At 43.3% G+C, this 23551-nt stretch overlaps 1 protein-coding gene across 1 annotated transcript in view; it reads left to right on the top strand.

The window, feature by feature from the left end:
- Positions 1-23551, top strand: part of ARMT1 (acidic residue methyltransferase 1) — a 130555-nt gene that overhangs the window by 82017 nt on the left and 24987 nt on the right. Inside the window, exons 5-8 of the mRNA XM_079781396.1 lie at positions 7846-7974; positions 9244-9500; positions 13044-13188; positions 16109-16294. Coding sequence (XP_079637522.1) covers positions 7846-7974; positions 9244-9500; positions 13044-13188; positions 16109-16294 — 717 coding nt within the window. The remainder of the gene's footprint in view (positions 1-7845; positions 7975-9243; positions 9501-13043; positions 13189-16108; positions 16295-23551) is intronic.

Here is a 23551-nt window from a genome sequence, read left to right as displayed (position 1 = left end):
CTAACTTTGTACTTGCTACTCTTTTTTAATTTAAGGGGATAATGTTTATTCTTCTGAACATGAAAGTAATACATGGTCATTGTAAAGGATTTGGAAACTATAGAAATACATAATAAAGAAGAAAATAAAATCTAGTCCTATAACTAAAAGATAATACAGTTAACATTCTCTTTCCAGTGTTCTTTTAAGTGATATTTAATTTTACAGTTAATGTTAAATGCATACTTTAAAATATTCTTATTGATTTCAGAGAGGAAGGGAGAGGGAGAAGAGATAGAACAACAATGATAGAGAATTATTGATTGGTTGCCTCCTGCACACCCCACACTGGGGATTGATGGAGCCCACAACCTGGGCATATTCAAACTGTGACCTCCGGGTTCATACTTTTGTTGTTGAGCTCTAATTGTTCCTAAGTTTTTGCTATTGCAGATTTTTGGGAAATTTTGCTAAAGAATGCCTTTCTGAATATTTTTGTATTTACTCATTGGGTATGTTTTCATTTCCTTAGATAAGATTATAAGTAGGACAGTGTTAACTTTTAAAGTCTATTAATCCATACTACCAAATTCCTTTCTAGAAATTTTGTACCATGTTCCTTTCTATGAGCAGTGTGTTAATATGTCTTTCTCATAGAACTCTCTCTTAATACACTTGATTATTAAGTATTCTTTCAATGTTGCTAAGTTTAAAGATGAGAAATACTATCACACTGATATTATAATTTGTATTTAATTGATGACCAGTGAGGTAGGATACTTTTCACTTTATTAGCCGTTTATAGTACTGCCAATAATTGTTAGTTTTTCTGTGTAAATTTTCTTTTAGGGCATGGTTTGTTATTGGTTTGAGTAGATTCTTTGTATATTAAGGTTTTGACTATATTACTTTTGCCAATGTTTTTCCAGTTTGCTCTTTCACTTTAATTTCTGTTTACACATTTCTAATATATAGGTTTTAAAATTTTGTTGTCTTCTTTGATTTCTTGACATTCTTCTATTGTTTCTCTGCTTAGAAAATCCCTTTAAGACAAGATAACTATGAATTTATAGTACTTCCTATTATTGCATTTTAAAAGAAACTTCTATTATTAATTAATTAATAACTTTTGTTAATCCTCACCGGAGGATAATTTTTCATTGTTTTTTTTTATAGAGAGAATGGAAGGGAATGGGAGAGACACACAGAGAGAAACATTGATAGGAGAGAGACACATCGATTGGTTGTCTCCTGAAATGGGTGTTGGATAAAGCCTGCAACCGTAGAATGCACCCTAGATCAGAATTGAATCTGGGATCCTTCAGTCCGCAGGCTGATGCTCTAACCATGGAGAAAACCGGCCAGGGCTGCATTTTTATATTCAGTATTTTGGTTTATAGTGGGTAATGCAGCTCTAATCTTTCTTTTTTTCTTTAGTAACTAGCTTCACTATTTATTGACCAATACCTTCTTTCCCTACTTTCTGATGCATCTGTTTTCATCCACTAAATCCTCCCTAAGACAGAGACCAAGGACTCTTCCTGAGGGCCTATTGATCATCCTGTTAGTTTCCTGCTGAGCATCACATTGTTTTAATTAGATAGTTTTCAAAATGAGAATTTTTTAAAAAGGGCATTAAAAAATGCCTCTAACCCACCAAAGGGCCATTTAGTTAAAAATAAAAATCTATCTCATTGCTTCTAGTTTAAAAATGGCAACATAGAGTTAGCCAACTTCTCCCTTCTGTCCTTGGAAAATAGCTACAAGCAACAAAGAAAATGAGAAACAAACTCCATTTTTTTTGATGTAACCAAGAGATGGCTGAAACCCTAAGTCACAAAATACGTGTACATTCTTCCCAAAGCAGCGGGGACTGCGTGCACGCGGGGCTCCCAGCTGCAGAGCGGAAGGAGCCAGGGAAGCGCCTTCTCCCAGGGACAGAGGCTCAGCCAGAGAGGCCCAACAGAAATCGCCTGTTCGTAAGCGAAGATGGAGGCGTGTGGACTGGCGGTGGGAGCTTTCCGGCACCTCCCCGGTTCCAAAAAAGCGGGAGCGGGAGAGTGAAATAAAAACCACTCGGCAAGCCAGGTTGTAGGAAGCTCTGGGCAGTGGGCTCACGGAAGGTCTGCATTGCAATAAACCCTCCAGTCGCTTCTCTCCATGGGCTGGAATGACATATGGGTCAAATAAAGTTACAAAGCCCCGTGTCTTAGGGAAACTTCTGCTTGGAACACAAGTGACCCTACTTTTTCACCCGTTTGCACACACACCTCTTCCACAGCTGGTGCAGCAAAGACTCACCTCCTACTCAGCCATTTAAAGGAAACAGCATAGGAATCATTTGAGGCTATGACAGCAGCAGTGGCAAAAACACCACCAACAAGAAGGGGGCGGGGGGTAAGGAATAGGAAGAATATGACAGGTGAAGGATATCTGCCAGAAACAGTTGCTGTGATGCAAGAAGAAATTGTGGCTGAACATTTCCTTATGAATAAAATAATTGAAAGAAGCCAGTGCTTATCTGAAGCGTGTTCAGAAGGCAGAGACCTAGGACCTCAAGGAAGACATGGCAAGGCAGGAAAAGGAGGTGAAGTGTGATCTGGCAGAGCTCAGAAAAGAAAGGGACAAAAACGGTGAAACTATCACAGAAATAATAGCAGGATTGTAAGGTACACCAGGAGATAGGCAGGCATAGAGAAGAAACGAGAAGGAGGAAAATGACAGGGCAATAAGGAATGAAAAAGGAATAGGCAGAAAACAAACGAAATGGAATACATGCAAAAGAGATTAAGCATCTGTATATTTAGAGTCCCCTGAAGAGAAAACTAGCATAAGAGAGGAGGGAAGGTGAGAGGTAGCGTAAGCATTTTTATTTCTCTCATCTAATAATTTACAGCTATAGTTGCAAGGGAAGTACTGAAAATGATAGTATAAAGATAAAAAATTGGAAGGTGGAAGTGGGGGATAAAAGGGATAAGGAAGAGGAGATATGCCATTGTAGAGAGTTAGTGGATATTATATAAAGAAATAGCGGGATGAAATGTATCCAAAAGGTATTATTTAAAGTTATAGTTATAAAGTTGAAACTAGAAGAAAAATACAGACCTTCCTAATTATCAGATGAAACACATAAAATATAGCAGAGTAAACAGACACCGTAGTGAAAGATTTTGAAAGAGCAATAAAGAAGCATAACATAAAACAATGCAGCAGAACTAAGATCAAGATTATCTGTCATATTAGCAAATATAATTGTAATAAAGTCATCCAGTAAGGGAAAAAGAAATTTAGAATGGCCCACAAAGCCAAACCCAACTTTATTTATATACTAGAGACCCTGTGCACGAAATTTGTGCAGGGGTAGGGTCCCTAGTGGCTAGTGGCTGCCGGCTGCGGGCTGCCTGCTGCCGGCCGGGGCCTTCCTTCATTCCGCACCACCCCCTTGTGGTCAGTGCACATCATAGCGAGCGATTGAACTCCTGGTCAGTTGAACTCCTGAGAGGACACTTTGCATATTAGGTTTGTGTATATATAGATGAGACTCCTGAAACAAAGTGATACGGAAAGGTTGAAAATAAAAAGATGGGGTTGGCTGGTGTGGCTCAGTGGTTGAGCATCATCCCATTCACCAAGAGGTCACCAGTACAATTCCCAGTCAGAGCCCAGGTTGCCGGCTCAATCCCCAGGAAGGGGTGTGCAGGAGGCAGCCAATTAATGTTTCTCTCTCATGGATGTTTGTCTCTCTCTCCCTCTCCCTTCCTCTGTATTTGAAAAATCAATTAAAAAAAACATACTTAAAAAAAGAAAATAAAAAGATGGAACAAAGGTATATGTAGTCACATGCAAACAAAAAGAAACCAGGGATCATGATCTCAATATCAGAAAAGGTTGAACTCTGAGCGGAAAGGATGAAGCAAGACGAATGAAGGCACGTTCTGATGCTGCATGGTACAATTCACAAGGAAGAGGTGGAAGTTCTGAAGTGCACCAAGTGAAACCGCTCCAGCCTGTCTGAGGCAAGAACACAACTGCTATAAGGTGACAGGGAATTACAGTAGTAATAGGAGACTTGACCTCACCGCTCAACTCATGATGGAAATTAGGGAAGGCTAGAGGTGCCTAGTGAAAATAATGAATAAGGTGGGACCGATCGATACATATTGAACTCAAAGCCCAGAAGACAGAGAATACACCTTCCGTTTCAGTGCCCATGGAACACTCATAAAATTGAGCATTCACAGAAGCCTCAATAAATTCCCTGCAGTAGGAATAACATAGGAAGGGTGATGGTGCAAATACACAATGGCTGGTACCGTAAGGGCGCTTTCCAGTCTGGGTGGACCCAGTTCTGCGTGGACGGTGGGCAACCACACTGGTGTACACCAGTGACTGTCCTTCCTAAATGCTAATGGTGTTCTCCGAGCACAGGGCAATGTCGCAGAAATCCCTAACAGACCCAGAAAACAAAGCGTCACCAGCGCCACAAAGCTCTTAACTCAGGTCAAAGAAGTCCAAGCCAAATTGAAGACTGTCTGCAAGATAGCCACGAAGAAGACTCCGTGAGCATCTATGGGATAGAAAGGAAGGGCTAAGAGGAAAAGCTCAGCCGTAAGTAAATACACTCCTGTGTTCTTTCAGCTTTTTAAAGAAAGAGATTCGTGATAAGGAATTGGCTCCTGCAATAATAGAGGCTGTGAAGTCCTAAGATCTGCCTTTGGTAAGCTGGAGACTCGGGGGAGCCGATGGGTCTGAGTTCCACCCTGAGTCTGAGTCTAATGTCAGGAAGAGGCTGATGTCCCAGCTTCAGGCAGAGAGAGCAAATTCTCTTGCTCAGCCCTTCTGTTCTAGTCAACCTTCAGTAGATTGGATGAGACCCCCCGCACCCCCCGTGGGAAGGGCAATCTGTTTTACTCAGTCAACCATTGCAAATGTCAGTCTCATCCAGAAACACCCTCACAGACACACCCAGAATCATGTTTAACCAAATATCTGGATACCCTGTGACTCAGTCAAGTCTACACATAAAATTAATCATCATAGCTCAGGGACATATAAATCGTGAACAAATGAAAAAAATATTTTATTTGGAAGACTCAACATTTAAAAGATGTCAATTCTCCTTAAATTTATTTATAAAATTAACACAGTCCCAATAAAAAAATCCAACAGGGTTTTTGGGAATTCGTCAAACTGACTCTGAATTTCACATGGTAAAATGCACAAGTAGGAGTATCTAGAATATTCTGAAAAAGAAGCCCTATCGTGTCCCAAAATATATGAATGAGCTCCCAGCAGCCTTAGCAGCCCTGCCGCCACTGTGCTTCATCTCTTTTTGTCCTTCAACCTCACTGCCTTCTCTCAGACCCTGGAGCACACTGGGTATACGCCTGCCACAGGACCGTTGCTTGTCCTTTTTGCTATTGGAATGACGTGTGTTGCTCCTGCTTCAGTGCCCTTTGCCTTTTTAATTCCTACCTAATCATCACTATTTTAGGGAAATCTTCCCACTTCCTGAGTCTTAAGCCACTGTCCTTTGTTATCTGCTTCATTCTTTCCTTCCTTGCATTCATTTCAGTTTGTAATTATTCAGTCATTAATGTGGTTGGTTGATGATGATTTTCTTATGAGACAGGAAGCTCAGTGCCTGACCCAGAGTAGGCCTTCAGTAAATATTTATTGATAAATAATCTCCAGTCTGCTGGACATTGACCTGGCAATGGTCTTCTAAACCCATTAATCTAGTCTTCTTAATTTAGGCCCCGGTCCAGTATTAAAAGCAATGACATCTCCATGTGTAGTTCCTTTCACCAATGGACATTTGAAGATGCTAATGCTTCTGGTAGTGTCTGCATTAGATTGTAACCTCCTACAATGAGGGGCCATGTCTGAACTGTCTTCTGTGGCTCTCAATATTATGTTCAATGGACACAATATATTTTCATAAGAAGAAAATGTAAAATTTTGGTATACTACACCATTGCCTGAAAAATGGCACTAGTCATTGGAAGAAATAATCATAGCTGTTGAAGAACTTATTTTCTTTCTTTTGTTTTTTTAAATTAAGTTTTTTAATATATATTTCTTTATTGATTTCAGAGAGGAAGGGAGAGGGAGAGAGAGATAGAAACATCAATGATGAGAGAGAATCATTGATCGGCTGCCTCCTACACGCTCCCTACTGGGGATTGAGCCCGCAACCCAGGCATGTGCCCTTGGCTGGAATCGAACCTGGGACCCTTCAGTCCGCAGGCTGACACTCTATCCACTGAGCCAAGCCGGCTAGGGCTTAAAAAAAGTTTTTATTGATTTTTAGAGAGAGAGAAAGGGAGAGAGAGGGAGAGAGAGATAGAAACATGGATGAAAGAGGAACATCATTGATCGGCTGCCTCTTACACACCCCCTACTGGGGATCAAGTCCAAAATTGTGGGCATGTGCCCCCGACTGTGAATTGAATTGGTGACCTCTTGGTTCCTGGGTCAACGCTCCACCGTCGAGACACACTGGCGGGGCTGAACTTATTTTTTTAATGAATTTTATAAATTGTGTGCCAAGCATATTATAGTTCCAACTTCTCCTCAGTGACCCAGGTCCTTACTACACATGGCAGATTTCAGAAAATATTGCTGTGGTGGTTAGGGCGGAGCAGTTCCCCTGAAAGCTGAGTGAGGCTGAGCAGGATGTGGTTCTCTTATTAGATGCAGTTAAAAGTTTTATGTCTTCTCCCCAGGAGTACATACCTACCATCTTCTTGGATATGTTGTGATTGGCAAGCAGTGGCTGTTCCTAAGTGCACTGAAGGTTTTGTTTGGCATTTTGTGGCCTGAAACACACTGGCCATGACAACGCTTGTTGGAAAGTGAAGGGCTTTAGAATGACTTTTGCATTCATGAGTATTTCCAAACAGTAGTCTTTGGCAGTTGAGTGGCTGGGCAGTCATAAACAGGTTTTACTGGTGTGTCCCCTGGGGCCACTTAGATAATTCCAGGAAATCCTCCTTTATGTGACCTCTTTCATATCCCCTTAAAACGAGTGGCTTTCTTGTATGTCTTCCCCAAAGACCACAGGCCCTGGAAACCCCGTGGAGGTGGGTGTAAGTGTCCGCTCACGCTGAAGGAAGCAGGCGTTATGGTGTGAGTGCCACACAGGACCTTGCGTGACACCCAGACCAAACCCATCAGGTCTGCGCTGCAGATGTGTTTATTTGGGTCACACGGTGCTTCTCTTTTAAACATTAAACTTAGTTGCCAAGCTGCAAAACCTGCAGATTTTCACTTCCAAAATCTGGATATATGGCTTGTCTGGAAAAATTGGGGCAGTTTGGCCATGCCGGGGGTCTGTATTTCTGCGCTGGCCCCCATCAGCTGTGGGCAGTTCCTTTCTTGACGAGTAAGGACTCCTCAGGTGACCCCAGTCACCTCCATGATCCGGAGAGAGGCTGTGAGATGGAGAACAAAGAGCATAGTGAATGATCACCAAGGAAACTGCCTCCTAGTCCCATGCCACGTGCCACGGTGTCTCTTCTGACTGTTCTTTGTTGTCTATAGGCTCTGGTCAGAGGCCAAATGGCATTTGAGCTGGGGGGGGGGGGGGGGCGGGGGGTAGGGGAGGGAGAGTCTCTAAAGGGACACAGGCCAATTCTTAATGCCTTCCTGGGGGAGCACATCATTCTTTCCCGGGCGGCCTCCTGCCGCCTTAGCATTTTGGGAGTGAGCGTGAAATGATCTGAACAAAGCACGCCTCTAGGCAGCATTTCCACACATGTGGACGACGGAGGACGCGTCTGTATGTAATCTTGCTCCGCACAGCTGCACAGAAAGGTTGTTTTCACCCTCCCTTCTATTTTGTCTTCTGGGGAACCCTATCAGGAAATTTACGATCATCTCCTGGAAGCCCCAGCCACTCGGGAGCAATTAAACCGCTATCGGAATGTGGCCGAACACGCCCGAAGTGAACTTGCAGCAACTCTGGTCAAATTCGAATGTGCTCAGTCCGAGGTAAGATTGTGCATCTTCCTAACTCAGAAATGGGACTCTCAGCTTCTGGTGGAGGAAAGCAGAGCAGCGAGGCGATTACAAACAGGACAGCAGGCCACAGATTCAAACCTTTCGGCAAAGCTTCTACTGATTCTCTTCCTGTGCGCCTACCTCCCCGTTGTGGAGGGTTCCTGAAGGTTCTGCACTTGTCATGCTGCTCAGCACGGCGGCGCGGGCTGCCTCTCCATCTCAGAGAAGCCCCGCAGCCTTGAGAGGCCTGGGCGCCCCTGAGCTCTCTGGGTTGCAGCTGCCTGGGTTTTGGAGGGCTGTTAGCTTCTTCTGGAACATGTCCCTTTAAGGTGGATTGCTTGCAGGCTGGAGCCCATAGGAGGGAACTCTCAAGCCCTTTCTCGTGACAGTTCTGATTGCGGGGGAAATTCTAGCAAGAGGACTGGAGTCCCTCTCCCCTCCGGGCTGGATCAGGTCTACTGTGGCATTTCTGAAGGCGTCTCTTCAGACCCATTCTGCTCACAGCCTGGTGGCCTTGAGCTTGAGGAGCCTGGGCTTGTCTGTGAGGTAACTATCGGTTCCACTGGGCTTCCAGGACCTTACTGAAAGACGAGTTGATAATGTATTTGGGAGGTGAGAGAGAGAGAGAGAGACAGAGAGAGAGAGAGAGAGAGAGAGAGAAAGAGAGACAGAGACAGAGAGAGAGAGAAAATACATATATGATGCATGCTCACAGTTCCAAAGAAGTACATACATTCATAATGGTTTCTTATAGGGTGGGCCTGATAGCATAACTTAATAGGGCACATACATTGTGCAGCATTTTGATGCCACAGACTTCATAGAAGTCCAAATGTTTCCTTTGTATAAATCCTGTAAGGGAAGCGGTTGTGGCCATGAAATTACAAGTAGCACAGCATGTAGGCTCCTTGTTTTAGCAGCAATAGCAGGAATATGGATTTAAGAAAATGGGTTACCATTGCAAAATATTTTATTGCCTTTTGCAAAACACACCACACATATCTCTTGAGTGAGACTAAATTACCACAAGGCATTGCTCAATTGGTTTTGGAAAAAAAAAAAAGCAATAAAACAGAACATGAAGTCTGTTATTAAGGCTTAAGTTCCCATCTGGTCATACAGATGCGTGTATGAAGAAACAAAAGGAAAGGTGGATGAGGTCATGAATAAAAGAGTGAAATTTGCAATTACGGTTTTGGGTTTCTCCAAACTTATGCCATTGAAATCCTTCTGGTCTTTCCATTTCTTTTTCATATTAAGCTTCGAGACCTCCGGTCCAGAATGCTTTCTAAAGAAGCTTCCTGTCAGGAACTGAAAGCCGAGATGGAGAACTACAAAGAGAACAACGCCAGAAAGTCATCTCTCCTCAGCTCTCTGAGAGACAGGGTCCAGGAGCTGGAAGATGAATCGGCAGCCCTGTCCGCTTCCAAAACGAGGACCGAAATCACGGCTCACGCCGCAATCAAGGACAACCAGGAGCTGAAGAGGAAGGTTGTAGAACTAGACGAGGAATTACAGTAAGGGTACTTTAGTATATTCTTAGTTGAGTTTGTTTAAAATACTAGTTTCTGATGGCAAGGTGCGCCTTTGAATGTTCTGAGAGCTTGCATTAGCCTGGAAACTCAATTTGAAAAAAAAAATTACTGACCTCAGGTTCAGAGATGTACAGAGTCTTAAAATTTCCCCCAAATTCATTTCTAAATGTCACCAAGAGTCTTAACAAACAGCACTGTCCGCATCATGTGTAGGGCTGATGATGACAATAGGGAGATTTCCTCTGAGTAGAGGTTTAACCAGAGGTGGAGGTGGTGGAGTCATGCACAGAGGGAGGCATTAATTCAGAGGCTACGTACAAAAATACCCTGGCAGCCCAGACCGCCCCAAACACTCCTCATTCGGTCTTATTGCCAGTGTATGCAGAGCTCATGAAATCTAGGCTCGCCATACACTTGGCTCTGGTGAAAGGTGATAATCAGGAAAAAATTGAGAACTAAATATGCTTTTAAATTTTGTGTGTAATAACTTTACTAATAAAATACTTGGTATTTATTTGTCTTAGTCCATCTTGACAAAAAAACCCCCACACTTCCAGGTCTGGTCCTTTTTCTCCTTCCCCTTAGAGCAAAACTTATTAAAGTGTTTGTACATACTCACTTCCAACTTCTCTCCTCTCTCCTTCTCTCTTGGATCTACCCCCACCGAATCCACTCACTCAGCTGACCAGGGAGCACACATTGCAAATGAAATGATTTAGTCTTTATCTTACTTGACCTGTCCGTGCATCAGTCACAGTTGGTTTTCCCTGAAACTCTGTCTTCTTTTGGCTTTGAGGACTGCACATGCCCACTCTCTCCCTGACCCTTCTGCCTGCTCTGTCATGGTTTTTGCCCTTTCCTTCTCATCTCCTTGACTTCGAAATATTGGAGTGCCCCAGGCTCAGTCCAGGAATCTCTTCAGGTTTCTAAGTCACTCTCTTGGTAACCTCTTCTAGTCTCATGACTTTAAACCTTTGCACTCGTTTGCTTTTTTCTCGATTCCTTTATTCTAATGCTAACCGTGTCGAGTCACACTCGACATCCGAGTGCAAAAGGTTAAGAATGATCTAAATGCTAGTGACTCCCACATCTCTATATCTAGCCCGGATCTCTCCCCAGGATTCAAGACCCACACATCTCCACGTGGCTGTCCAACAGGCATCTCAGACTTCACGTGTCCAACACTGAGCTCCTGGAGTTTCCATGGAATGCTCCTGCACATTTTCTCATCGCATTGAATGATAAGTTCATTCTTCTAGTTGATCAAGTCAGAAATCTCACATCATCCTTGGCCTCTTTCTTTTCCACATTCTGTGTCTGATCCTTCAGTAAATCTCATAATCTATTTCTAAATAGATCTAATCTTCAAAATATATCTACTCTTCGAAAGCATCCAACTGACACCACGAACCTGGTCCAAGCAACTATCCCCGGTCACCTGGATTGTTACAGTAGCATCCTAAGTGGTTTTCCTGCCTCTGCCTGTGCCCCATGCAGCCAGAGTGATCCTGCAAAAACACAAATTAGATCCTATCAGTCCTCTGCTCAGAGCCCTCCAATGACCTCTCTTCTCACCCAGGGTAGAGACAGCGTTTTCTATGATCTAACAGGCTCATCCTGACCTTGTTTTGCTTCCATCCTCTCCTCTATCCTTTCCCTCCCAGCTGTCCGGCTTCTTTGCTGACCCTTGAACACACCAGGTGTGAACCCGCCTCAGGACTTTTGCACTTGCTGATCCCTTTCCTAGAAAGCTTTTCCCCCAGATAGTATCTGGCTGTCTCTGCCAACTTTAGGTCTTCCTCAAAAGTTACCTTCTCAGGAAGCATTTGAAATCTTACTTCCTGGCATTGTCATCCGTTTTGGCTCAAATAAACTCTTATAAATTTTTTTTTTTAAAAAAGTCACCTTCCCAGTGAGGGCTTCCATGAGTGAGCAGGTCTACAATGTTACCCCACTCCCCCCAAATATATCTTACTTCTCCTGCTTAATTTTTTCCCCTTCAGTCCTTTTCTAATATTCTATACATTCTACCCACATTAATATTTTGTTTATTGTTCATCTTCCCATCTAGAACATAAGCTTCATGAGGGCAAGGATCTTTATTAGTTTTGTTTACGACTGTCTCTTTAGCACCTTTAATAGATACTCAAAATCAACATGCAGTGAGTATCCATGGGCATTCATAATTCCACATTTCTGTGATTATGTCTTTAGGATAGACTCCTGCAACTTTGCTGGCTAAAAGTGAAATGCACATAGGAGTGGAAATAGTTTAGAAACCCTCGGAATAGAGAAGTGAGACTGAAATCTCAGGGTTAATGTGTAGAATCGTCTATATAAATCAGTCAGAGGTATAGTAATAATTGTGCCTTTCATGAGTCAGGAGACTGGATACATATTACCTCCCATTTGCTGAAAATAAGAACCAAGAGAGATATTGATGTTGGTCTTTGATTGTTATACATTTTTCTAAATAGGAATATGATATGCTTTTGAGTCTATGCAATTACATGCTTTGTTAATCTTTGAATGGAGGGAAAAGAATATGCAGTAAACACTCAACATGGCAGAAAGGGAAAGCAATAATCATGTTTATTATCTAGAGTAGTAAAAAAATGGTACAAAATTACTGAAATGATTTCTAATTTGCCTTTAAAATATGTCTATTTTTTGAGGATCTCTTAGTCTCTAAGAGTTAAAGCATGAGAAGTATACTGTTATCTCAGCAAACCTACCTGAGATTTGAAATCAAGTATTTGTAGCAGAGCATAAATTGACTGATTTTCCTTGACTGGCCCCTTCCAATATGCTTTACAACCTCTGGGTGTGTGAGAATTAATAATGATCTTTTCCAGAGGTGGGAGCACCCCCTGCTTCTGAGGTACTTTTTAATTTTTATTTATTTCAGAGAGGAAGGGAGAAGGAGAGAGGAGAGAGAAACATCAGGGATGAGAGAGAATCATTGATCGGCTGCCTCCTGCATGCCCCACACTGGGGATCAAGCCCATAATCCAGGCCTGTGCCCTGACTGGGAATTGAACTGGACCTCTTGGTTCATAGGTTGACGCTCAAGCACTGAGCCACGTTGGCCGGGCCTGATGTACTTTTTGTTACAGTTATGCTTGGCCGTGAACTAGGGAATGCTGGAAATAACCCTTCTAAAATAAGCTTGTGCCCTAGAACCAATGTAGCAGCCCTCTCCTGCTTCCCCCCAGGGCCCCAACAGAGACCCATGGGGTTGGGCCTGTCTGTCACTTTGTACATCCTAGAAGGTTGGGGAAAGCTGACAGAGAACTGTCTGTCCCCCTTGCTGTTACTAGATCTAAGATGCCATGAAGATTTTCCTACATTTCTGCAGAGTGTAGATGCCCCGGAATTGCTTCCACCTTCTCCCTCCTTTACAGGGTTTGCGTGGCAATGATGTGCTCTGTGTCTGGGGAACTATTGTGATGCAAGTGATGATTTCCCATAAAGATCTTAAGTTCTGGACTTTGTTTGATGACTTATTTGCTATTTGCCTGATAGAAAGCATGTAAAGGAAAACGAGGAGAATAAGAATCAAATGTCGAAGAATTGCAAGGAACATGAGGAATTTCTAGCTCGTCTCCGGGACTGCTTAGATCCAGATAAGAAGAATGAAAAGATGTCAGATGAAGATTTAATTCTAAAGGTGTTTGTATGCATATGAAAAAGACATTTAGGGGTCATTTTGACATGTGCCGTGAAAAGAAAAGCTGTGGCTGAGTCTGGGGGTGACGAGCGAATGGGACATGGCCCAAATGTAGCATTAATTGAGTGTGTGACCCGGGACAAACCATGTCACCTCTCCGAGGCTCCGTTCCAAGATCCTTTCTAGCATTTTTGGGGATTAATTATTCTCCAGAAGAGATTGATTGTGTTTATCTAAAATATATTTAGATTGTCAAATACAATGAGTTATTCATTTTAATGGTGTGTTTTAGGAAGATTTTTGTTTGTTTGTTTTGAGTTAAGACAGAAACACACACACACACCAATAGCAAAAACAGTGTGTGTCATTTTGCGGATATTTCTTGAGTATAAGATTAAGATGAGTTCTTAAGTAATATTTAATATTATATTAAAGCCCCAGAATAATAATTCTACTTTAATGGTGGGTTGCCATCAAGATAGAAGTTAATTATATCAACTGCATAGGTCACTTGGCCCATCGTGACTCATTAGGGCACCTGGAGGTATCTCACCGTATTTCTGCTCCTTTTTCATCTAAACCTTTCGTATCCTAGCTTCTTGATAGATCCCCATGCAGCCACCTCTTAGATGTTTATTAGTCTGCTTCCCACGTGTCTGAAAGCTGGAAGTATCCCACTTCATGGTGGGTTGCGCAGGCCTAGAGGCAGCCTGGTACCCAAGAGGGTGCTGGATGCATCTCCTCCTCCTTCTCCTGTGGCTAACCTGTGACCAGGAGCGTGGCTGTAAAAGTCCACCTGGAGGGGATAATCTTTAAAGCCAAGTGGTGGGAAAAAGAAAAGGGAATTAAGGAGCTCCTTTAAAAATTTTTTTTAAAAAAAATTGATTTCAGAGAGGAAGGGAGAGAGAGAGAAACATCAATGATGAGAATCATTGATCATCTGCCTCCTTCACGCCCCCTACTGGTGATCAAGCCCAGAACCTGGGCATGTGCCCTGATTAGGAATCAAACCGTGACCTCCTGGTTCACAGGTCGATGCTCAAGCACTGAGCCACACCGGCTGGGCAAGGAGCTCCTTTAATACCACCCTTTCCCACAGCAGAGACAACCTCCAGGTGCTACTGTGGGTGTTAATCATGCCTTTGTATTTTCTGTATTTCGAATGCTTTGACATCTGGGGCCTTGCTGACCTAGGGAGTCTGCCACTCCCACGGCCAGTCAGTTCCTGGTAAAGGACTCACCTGGGAGCACAGCTTTCATCGGCAAACGAACCCCGCCAGAGCCCACACCCAGACTCCTAGCACTGGGCCACTCTCCCCTGCCCTAGTCATCCCAGTGCCAGGCGCCAGAGGACTAGGACAGCCCCGCACTCCAGAGCCTGCTGGGATTACCCTAACCAGCCCATCCTCAGGCTGCTTCTCCTGCCTCACCCAGGTTCCCCTCACCCCCCACCCCCCGTCTCCTGACTGCCCCTGGTGCTTCCCCGTGCCGCCATCCATGGCATGGCGTGCCCCTCCTCTTGGGATCTGATCTGTTGGTCTCACTCTACCTGGATAATAATGTGACCTATAGTTTGAAACAGATACTAGGACCCTAGAGCTTTTGCGTCCCAGTCACCTGAGCAGGTGCCAATCACTGCCAAGCGCAAGAGGCCGCTGTCTTTAATGTGCATTAGCTGGTCCCTTAAGAAGTGGAGCAAAACCTTCCGTCTCAACGCCGTCCCCTCACTTCTCTAGCCATCACACCCACGTGTGCACACGCAGTCCCGGGACCCTGGTGGGAAAGGAGGCAGGTGACTCTCAGGTCTCCATTTCCCAAATACTGTCTGAGTGACTCCTCTATGCCAGACGCTGTTCTGGGGCTACAGCCGTGGATGAGGCAAGACTAAGTCTGGGCACTCCTAGAGCTTCCCTTACTGTGGGGTGAAGATGAGGAGGAAATAAGTATCTAACATGATCCACATAGAAAAGGGGAACCAAACCCGGGCGCGGCATAGAGAGTGAAGCAGGGGAGCGGCGGGGGAGGCTAATTTAGGTAGACTGGCCCAGGAGTGCCCTCTGAGGTGGGGCCTTTGGAAGGATGTTGGGCAGCGAGCATGCAAATATGAGGAAACGTGTTCAAGCGAGGGGGCAGCCCTGAGTCGGGCGCAGGGCAGCACGTTGGCAGACGGCTGAGGCCTAAAGATGCCCACTCCCCGGAGAGTCCTCACACCAGCCCCGACCCCGTCGCTGGAGTTGGGGGGCTTCCTGCAGGCCTCCGCGTGGCCTGACAGAATGAGCTGCCTGCGTGGCTGCGTCCCTGTGGCCTAGAAGCCCGCCTGCTTTTCTTTGCCGTCTTTGTAAACCTTGTAGACTTACTGATGCTCCTAGTTAGTCTTATTGATGCTCCCAGTTAACGCAAAGGTGCAACATAGAGAATCAGTGCCCGCTAATCCCAGTGATTACCATGGTTGGAGCGCGCCGTTCAGGACTTTTCTATGCTTGCATCCATTCGGAGGATTTGTTTTTAAAAGTCCTGCTCTCTCTCTGCGTTCTCTCCTGTGCCAGGCCGCGCCTTGCATGCCGCTGGTGCCTCTTCTTCCACCACGCCCGTGGCCATGGCTGCTGTGACCTTGCAGATCATCACCTTCCCCCAGCTGTTTAGACGTCGGGGTGCTTGCCCTGGCCGCAAGCTTTTAGCTGAGCTCTCATCACTGTTCCCCTGTGCCTACCTTTGGATTAATTTTAATTTGCCCACAGGGTCCGCCCTGAGTTTCGAGGCAGCCTTTGCCCATGTGACCTTTGAGTGGATGGAGGGGTAGGGCTCCCCCAGTTTGCATACGACGGTGCAGTCGTCGGGGGAGAGAGGGACCCGAGTGGCTTGCAGAAAGGGGTGTGAACTTGTCATTTCCGTGGGACAGCTGCGATTGCTTTCTCTGCAGCTCAGGGAGCTGTGCACGGAAAACACGTCCCTGAAAGGACAACTTGTTACCCTTGAAGAGACCGTGAATGTCCATGAGATGGAGGCAAAAGCCAGCCGAGAAACCATCATGAGGCTGGTTTCCCAAGTCCACAGGGAGCAGAAGAGAGCCGCCTCCTGCGCCGAGGAGAGGGACGGGCTGCGGCAGGTACAGCGTGGGAAGTGGGTGCGCACCGGTGGGCAGGCGCTGAGGGGCCGTGTGAGGCGGAGCTAGAAAACGAGGACAAAAAGAAATATGAAACACTTAAAGGTACAGGGTTCATGGGGAATGTCTGACTTTAAGCATAAGAATTACATTTTTAAAAATTTACGTTTTTGAGCAAGATATACAATTCTAAATGGACACAATAGTACATGGTGAAAAGTGTTCCCCTTACCCACTGCCTCCAGCTACCCGGTTGTCCTCAGAGGCAACCTCTGTTAACAGTTTCTTATATGCCTTTCTAGAACCATCCCACGTGCATGTATGCATAGGCTTACTGTTTTTATTTATTTTTAACAAGGGCAGCATATTCAGTACACTGTGTTTTTCTCTTAACACAGGTAATACACTACATGCTATCATAAACAAGGGTGCTACCAATAATCTTGTATCTTGTGTGTGAGAATATATCAGTAAGACAGAACCCTAGAAGCAGACTTGCAGGGTCAAAGAATATGGGTTTTATAATTTTGAGACCTGTTGCCAAAGGAAACGGGCTCTTAATTCTAAACTTTTATTTTTATAGTGAGTTGCTTGATCCTATCAAATAGCTAGAACCTGTTTAAGCATGAGAATTAATACTGTGAATCTTTTAACACTATATAAACCTTTAATTATATTTTTAAAATTTTGTGACAATTCTGGGATTAATAGTAATGATCAAGGAGGAGGGTGGGTGGGTGGGAAGAGATCAAGCTAAGAACTTGTATGCATATATGCATAACCCATGGACACAGACAATAGGGTGGTGAAGGCCTGGGGTGAGGGATTGGGGTGGGCTATAAGGTGAGGGATTGGGGTGGGCCAGTGGGGGGGAAAAGGAGGCACCTGTAATACTTTCAACAATAATGAAAAAAAAAAGTAATGATCAATTTCCAAAGGCAAAAATTAGCGAGTGCAGTTATTAAAATACAGAGGAGACGATTAAATAGTAAAGGGGACAGAATTTTGAATTAGATAATGACTAATGCTGAAAAAGAGAGGCTCCATGAGGGGCTAAGGTCCAGTGGTCTCCCACAGGCTCAAGGGGTTCTGGACTGGGATGCAGTACGAGGAGCCATTCTTGTGGGGTCTCCCTGTGGGCCTTCCATGCCTCCAGTGATCACTGCCAAGCTGGATGAGATGGGTGGTTGGAATGTGAAACGATCCACAGTAATGATAATACTTTCCATGCCCGCGCTTCCCAATTCCCTGCATCCCAAATCCCTTCTTACCACTGGATTTCTTCTCCTGACACATTAGCTTTGCTGAAAAGAGCAAAGGTTTTGTCATTGGTACCAAGTGGCTTCAGTCGTTTCAAAGCGCTTGTGTTAGTCAGCTTGGGGCGCCATACCAGATACCACAGACTGTGCGGCTCACGCAGTGGACATTTATTTCTCACAGTTTTGGAGGCTGGGAGAGCAAGATGAAGGTTCGTGGTGAGAGTTGTCTTCCTGGCTTGCAGATGACTGCCTTCTCGCTGTGTCCTCACGTGGCAGAGAGGGAGAAAGCTGTCTGGTGTCTCTTCTTACAAGGGCACCAATCCCAGCGTGAGGACAACACCCTCACGATGTCAGCTAAACCTAATCACCTCTCAAGCGTTCCATCTCCAACCACCACCACACTGGACATTAGGGCCTCAACAAATGAATTTCAGGGAGACACAATTCAGTCCACAGCAATCCTTTGCTGCGGTTCTAGCTAATTTAAAAAGGTCAAGTAAATTACTTTACTCCAACATTTTCTTTTTTCCTTTTAAAAAATATTTATTGATTTCAGAGAGGAATGGAGAGGGAGAGAGAGATAGAAACATCAACGATGAGAGAGAGTCATTGATTGGCTGCCTCCTGTACACCCCACACTGGGGATCGAGCCTGCAACCCAGGCATGTGCCCTGATTGGGAATCGAACCGTGACCTCCTAGTTCATAGGTTGATGCTCAACTACTGAGCCATGCTGGCTGGGCTACTCCAACATTTTCTTATGAAAAAACTTAAATATACACTGAGTGGCCAGATTATTATGACCACCCCATCAGTACTTTGTTGGGACACCTTTTGCTTTCAATACTGTGGCGATTCTTCTTGGCATTGACTCCACGAGATGTTGAAAGGTGATGTGAGGAATCTGACACCATGCCTGATGAAGAGCACTGTCCAGTTCTGTGAAATTTGATGGTTGTGGAACCAGCTGCCTGATGGCTCTTTTAACTTCGTCCCACAAATGCTCAATTGGATTGAGATCTGGTGATTGTGGGGGCCACCTAAGCAAGGTAAAGTCTCCCTCATGTTCTTGAAACCACTCCTGCACAATACGAGCACCGTGGCATGGCGCATTGTCTTGTTGGAAGAAGCCATCTCCACTGGGATACACCATCAACATGATAGGATGAACTTGATCAGCAACGATACTTACGTATGTTGTGCTATTCAGACGTTGTTCCACACGAATTAAAGGGGCCAAACCATGCCAGGAAAACATGCCCCAAACCATAACACTGCCCCCACCAGCTTGAAGGGTTGTACTCATGCATGTGGGGTGCATGCTTTCATGCTGTTTCTGTGAAATTCTCACTCTGCCATCTGCATGATGCAACTGGAAACGTGATTCATCGGACCACATGACTTTTTTTCCAGTGCTCAACTGTCCAATCCTTGTGTTCCTGTGCGAATTGGAGACGTTTTATCTTGGTAACTGCAGACAGCAAAGGTGTTCGAACAGGCTTTCGGCTTCCATATCCCATACAATGCAGTGTACAGCTAATTGGCCTACAAACGTCAGGTGGTCATAATAATCTGGCCACTCAGTGTATAGAGTGAAGGAATACAGTGAGCACCCATCCACCAAAATGTAACAAAATGAACAAAATGTCAGCATCTTGATATATTTGTTTTATTACTTTACACACACACACACACACACACACACACACACACACGCGCGCGCGCACACACACATTTGGACAGCCATTTGAAAATAGTTTGCAGATGTTGTATGTATTGTATTTAGCTATTTCAGCACATGTATCATAAGAGTAAGGACACTAGCCTACATAACCACAATGCCATTTTTCTATCTCATAGTTAACAATGAAGCCATGAGATCATCTGTGGTGGTTCCAAGCCCACGAGTCTTTTGTCCTCCTCCCCTGAGATGTAGAATTTAATTTCTCTCCCCTCGTGTGTGGGCTGGACTAAGTGACTCACTTCCAGTGACTATGATATGTCAGAAGCGATAGGATGTCGCTTTTGAGTTGGTTTATGAAAAGACTGTGACTTTTATCTTAGATGCACTCTTTTGATCTCTCTTGAGTCATTGCTCTGATGGGAGCCAGCTGCCATGTGGTGAGGCAACTCAGCCAGCCTGTTGTAAGGCCCATGTGGCCAGGAACTGAGGCCTGTCAGCTCCCATGTGAGTGAGCATGGAGGTGAATTCTCCTTCAGTGGAGTCTTGAGATGACTGTCACCCTGATCAACAACTTGACTGCAACACTATAAGCCTTTAGTCAGAAACACCCAGCTAAGTCATGCCCACGTTCCTGACCCATGGGGACTGTGAGATGATAGACATTTGTTTTATTTAGCCCTAAGTTTGGGGTCATTTGTTACACAATAACCAATAATCATCTAATATTCTACATTCAGCTGTCATCACTCTATAAGAATGTCTTTTATAGCTGTTTTCGTCCCCACATTTGGATCCAGTCTAGGTTTACTCATTGCATTTGTTGATTATTTTTAGCTTTTTATAGTGTTTTTTTTTTTTTTAAATAGCATTGACTTGTTGGGGAGAAGTGCTCTGACTGTATCTTCATGATATTGTTTAACTTGTTTTTCTATACCCTATACACTTAAAGTTGTAGCTAGAGTCTGGATTGGATGTAAACCTTTTGGCAAGACTATTTCAGTGGTAAAGTTGTATGCTTAATATTGGTTGTAAACCTTTTGGCAAGACTATTTCAGTGGTAAAGTTGTATGCTTAATATTTCATCACATTGGGGGCAAATGATTTAGAATGTTCCATTGTTGCTGACACTAAGTTTATTGCCCATCTCTTTAGTGTAAAGGTATGCTTTTACATAAGGTATCTGTGGGGCAATAATTGGCAGGTGAATTCTGTTCCCGTTGACTTCACCCAGTGATGTTAGCATCCATCGATTCTTGCCTGCCTTACACCCAGGGTGGTGGCAAAGTGGTAATATTCTTATTTTACCATTCTACTTATTAGCTGGCATTCTTCTGTATAGAAAAGCTTTTAATTTGTTTTCTTTCCTTTTCTTTTCGATTCTATGGACACAGGGATTTTTACTTATTTCCTGTGTTGAAATCAATTATTCTTTTTGTGTGTGCTCAAAATCTATCACATTTGGCCAGCAGGAGCCCCGTGAAGATGGTCTCTGTAGCTTGTAACCTGACTCCTGTAGTCTTTCATCGCTTCCTTGCTTTCTTGTTTCAGACTACAGAACTAAAATGAACCTGTTCGCTAAGGACCTTTGTTTTCGCTTGCTGGTGAACGGTGCTTAGAAACAAGATTTAGGCTTTGTAGGCTCGCTGCTGTTGGGGGTGTTATTGCTTTCAGTGGACAGATCTAGAAATACATTTTTAGTAATAAATTTATAGTGGTATTTAATTTATTTTTTTAAAGAAATTTATTTGGGTGACATTGGTTAATAAAATTATATGGGTATACAGTTCTATGATAACATCATTTGTATATTGCATTGTCGGCCCACCACCCAAAGTCAGATCTTATTCTGTCACTATGTATTTGACCCCTTTACCTTTTACTAACCTCCCACCCCTCTTCCCTCTGGTAACCACATACTGTTGTCTGTGTCTATCATTCTACGAAGTAAGTCAGACAGAAAAAGTCAAGAACCATATGATTTCACTCATATGCGGGATATAAAAAAGAAACAAATGAACAAACAAGAAAAACAAACAAAAACTCATAGTCTTATTAAAATTTTTATTTTATTTTGACAGTATTACCTGGTATCTATAATAATAAAAACCTAATATGCTAATTAGACCAGACAAAGCCCGGGTCCTGGGTGCCTGCAAGCGGCTGGAAGGAAGCCCGGGTCCCGGGTGCCAGAGGGAAGCTGGTGCCAGCAGCCAGGGGAAGGAGGCCTACTGTTGCACGGATTTCGTGCATCGGGCCTCTAGTTTTTAATAAAAAGTAACAATCTAGAGTTTTCTTAATATCCTTTTATTTTGTATCTTTTGGATCCCAACATTATTTACTCATTTGCTCTTACAATATATATAAAATTATTTCAGAATTACACTCTTAATATTTTACCTGTGAGTAAACTTTCTGAGTGAGGTTTAAGGCTCTCGACTTTTTACATGAATACTATTGGCAGTCATTAGTATGGTCACCATTTATCAAGCACTTACCATTAACACAGTCATTGTGCTAAGTACTAAAAGAGATTATGTACTTGGCTCAAGTGCACACAACAATTAAGTAGCAAAGCTGGGATTTGCACTCTGGTCATTAAATTATTATGCTTTCATCAATAATCTCCTTTACTTGTATATTCACAGCTACGTTCTACCTACAAGTCTGATGCCAAAAATTATTTGTTAGTGGAACAACAATGAAGAGCTATGTAAATTTCCTCAGTGAATGAATAACTTTAATCAATTATAAATAGTAGTTATAGGATTATCAGGCTCGAAAATTAGGGATTTAATATTTATAAAAATGCATTTCTGAAGATTAGCACTAGGAAATGAAAATGTGTTATAAGAGCACATTACAAAAACCAGAACTCATTCCTTTTCTTACATAAGTGTCTTGACTTGTAAACGACTGATGCAATGTTGTTCAGACTTTGGAAACACATTCACTTTGGGATGAAGTTCCTGCCAACATAATAAAAATTGTAAAAAAAAAAATGTGGGCAATAAAACATTTGTGGTCTTTAATAAAGTCCTCATTCATAGGGTTACGACTCCAAAGATTTATTACTGAAAAATACTGTCCAGCGGTTTTCCCGACACATTGCTGGTCTCAGGGAGAGTCTTCATAATGCTTTCTAAAGCTCTGTTTTTGAGGTAGGAAACTTACTTTATTAGAGAAGTCCAGAAAGACTGTGGAGGTGCAAGTATCCGCGGGGTTGGGGACTGCTTCTACCAAACTCAGCTTTTCTGATTTTCTTAACGACTCTATTCAAGTTACTTTATGAACATTCCCCCAATAGAAAGCCAGGTGGTTCATTATATGTATGGAAATATATCGTATTTAAAATCTTTAGTAGTTGACATTGAAGTATGTTTTAAAAACTATCGAAGGTTGGCACCTTTTCTCTTGGTTATCGTGAAATCATCTAACGGGGAGAGAAGGAGTCACTTTATCCACACAAGCCACACATACATTCCCTGCAGACATCAGTTCAAATCAGTGGTTCAGAAATTAAACGTACTTATTGGGTTTCAGACGGTTTCTTTTTCCTCCACACTGTCCGCATTTCCTTTCATCCTCAGAGTTAGAACTGACGCTAGGAAAGAAGACTGGTTTTGGAGTCAGGCAGACTCCAGGGGATGTCTCCTCTGCTTTCTTGGTTTGTCAGCCAGCAGTACTGTTATGTAAGAAGGAAGACGTACGGAGTCACGGAGAGCAGAGTGGTGTACAGGCTCTTGGGTTTTTATCCGGGCTCTAGAACCATTTGGCTCTATGATCGCAGGCATCTGACTTTACCTCTTTGCATCTCAGTTTCTTGTCTGTCAAATAGGAACATTATTCAAGGATTTGTCTCTGACAATTATTCTTAGGATTGAATGATATACATAAAGTTCTGAGGACATGCGCAGTACATGATTGATGCTCAGTGTTTTATTTTCCTTTCCCATTTATTTTCTTTTATCCAGAGATTAAGAGTACAGGCGTATGGAAATAGTTCCTGAAAGTGAGAAATTGCTAGACAGGATAAATTGCTAAAGAAACTAAAGATCTCTACAGTCATAGAATCATAATGTCGAAAATGACCTCAAGGTCTGTCTATCTATCTATCTATCTATCTATCTATCTATCTATCTATCTAACTATCTATCTATCTATCTATCATCTATCTATCTATCATCTATCTAGTATTGATTAAATATAAAACACTTCATGAATTTGCATGTCATCCTTGTGCAGGGGCCACTCTAATCTTCTCTCTGTCATTCCAATTTTAGCATATGTGGTGCTGAAGGTCTTTTAGAATCCAGATCA

Source organism: Cnephaeus nilssonii (genome assembly GCF_951640355.1).
Source record: "Cnephaeus nilssonii genome assembly, chromosome: 9".
Taxonomy (NCBI): Eukaryota; Metazoa; Chordata; class Mammalia; order Chiroptera; family Vespertilionidae; genus Cnephaeus; species Cnephaeus nilssonii.
This window is presented reverse-complemented; position numbering and strand designations above follow the sequence as displayed.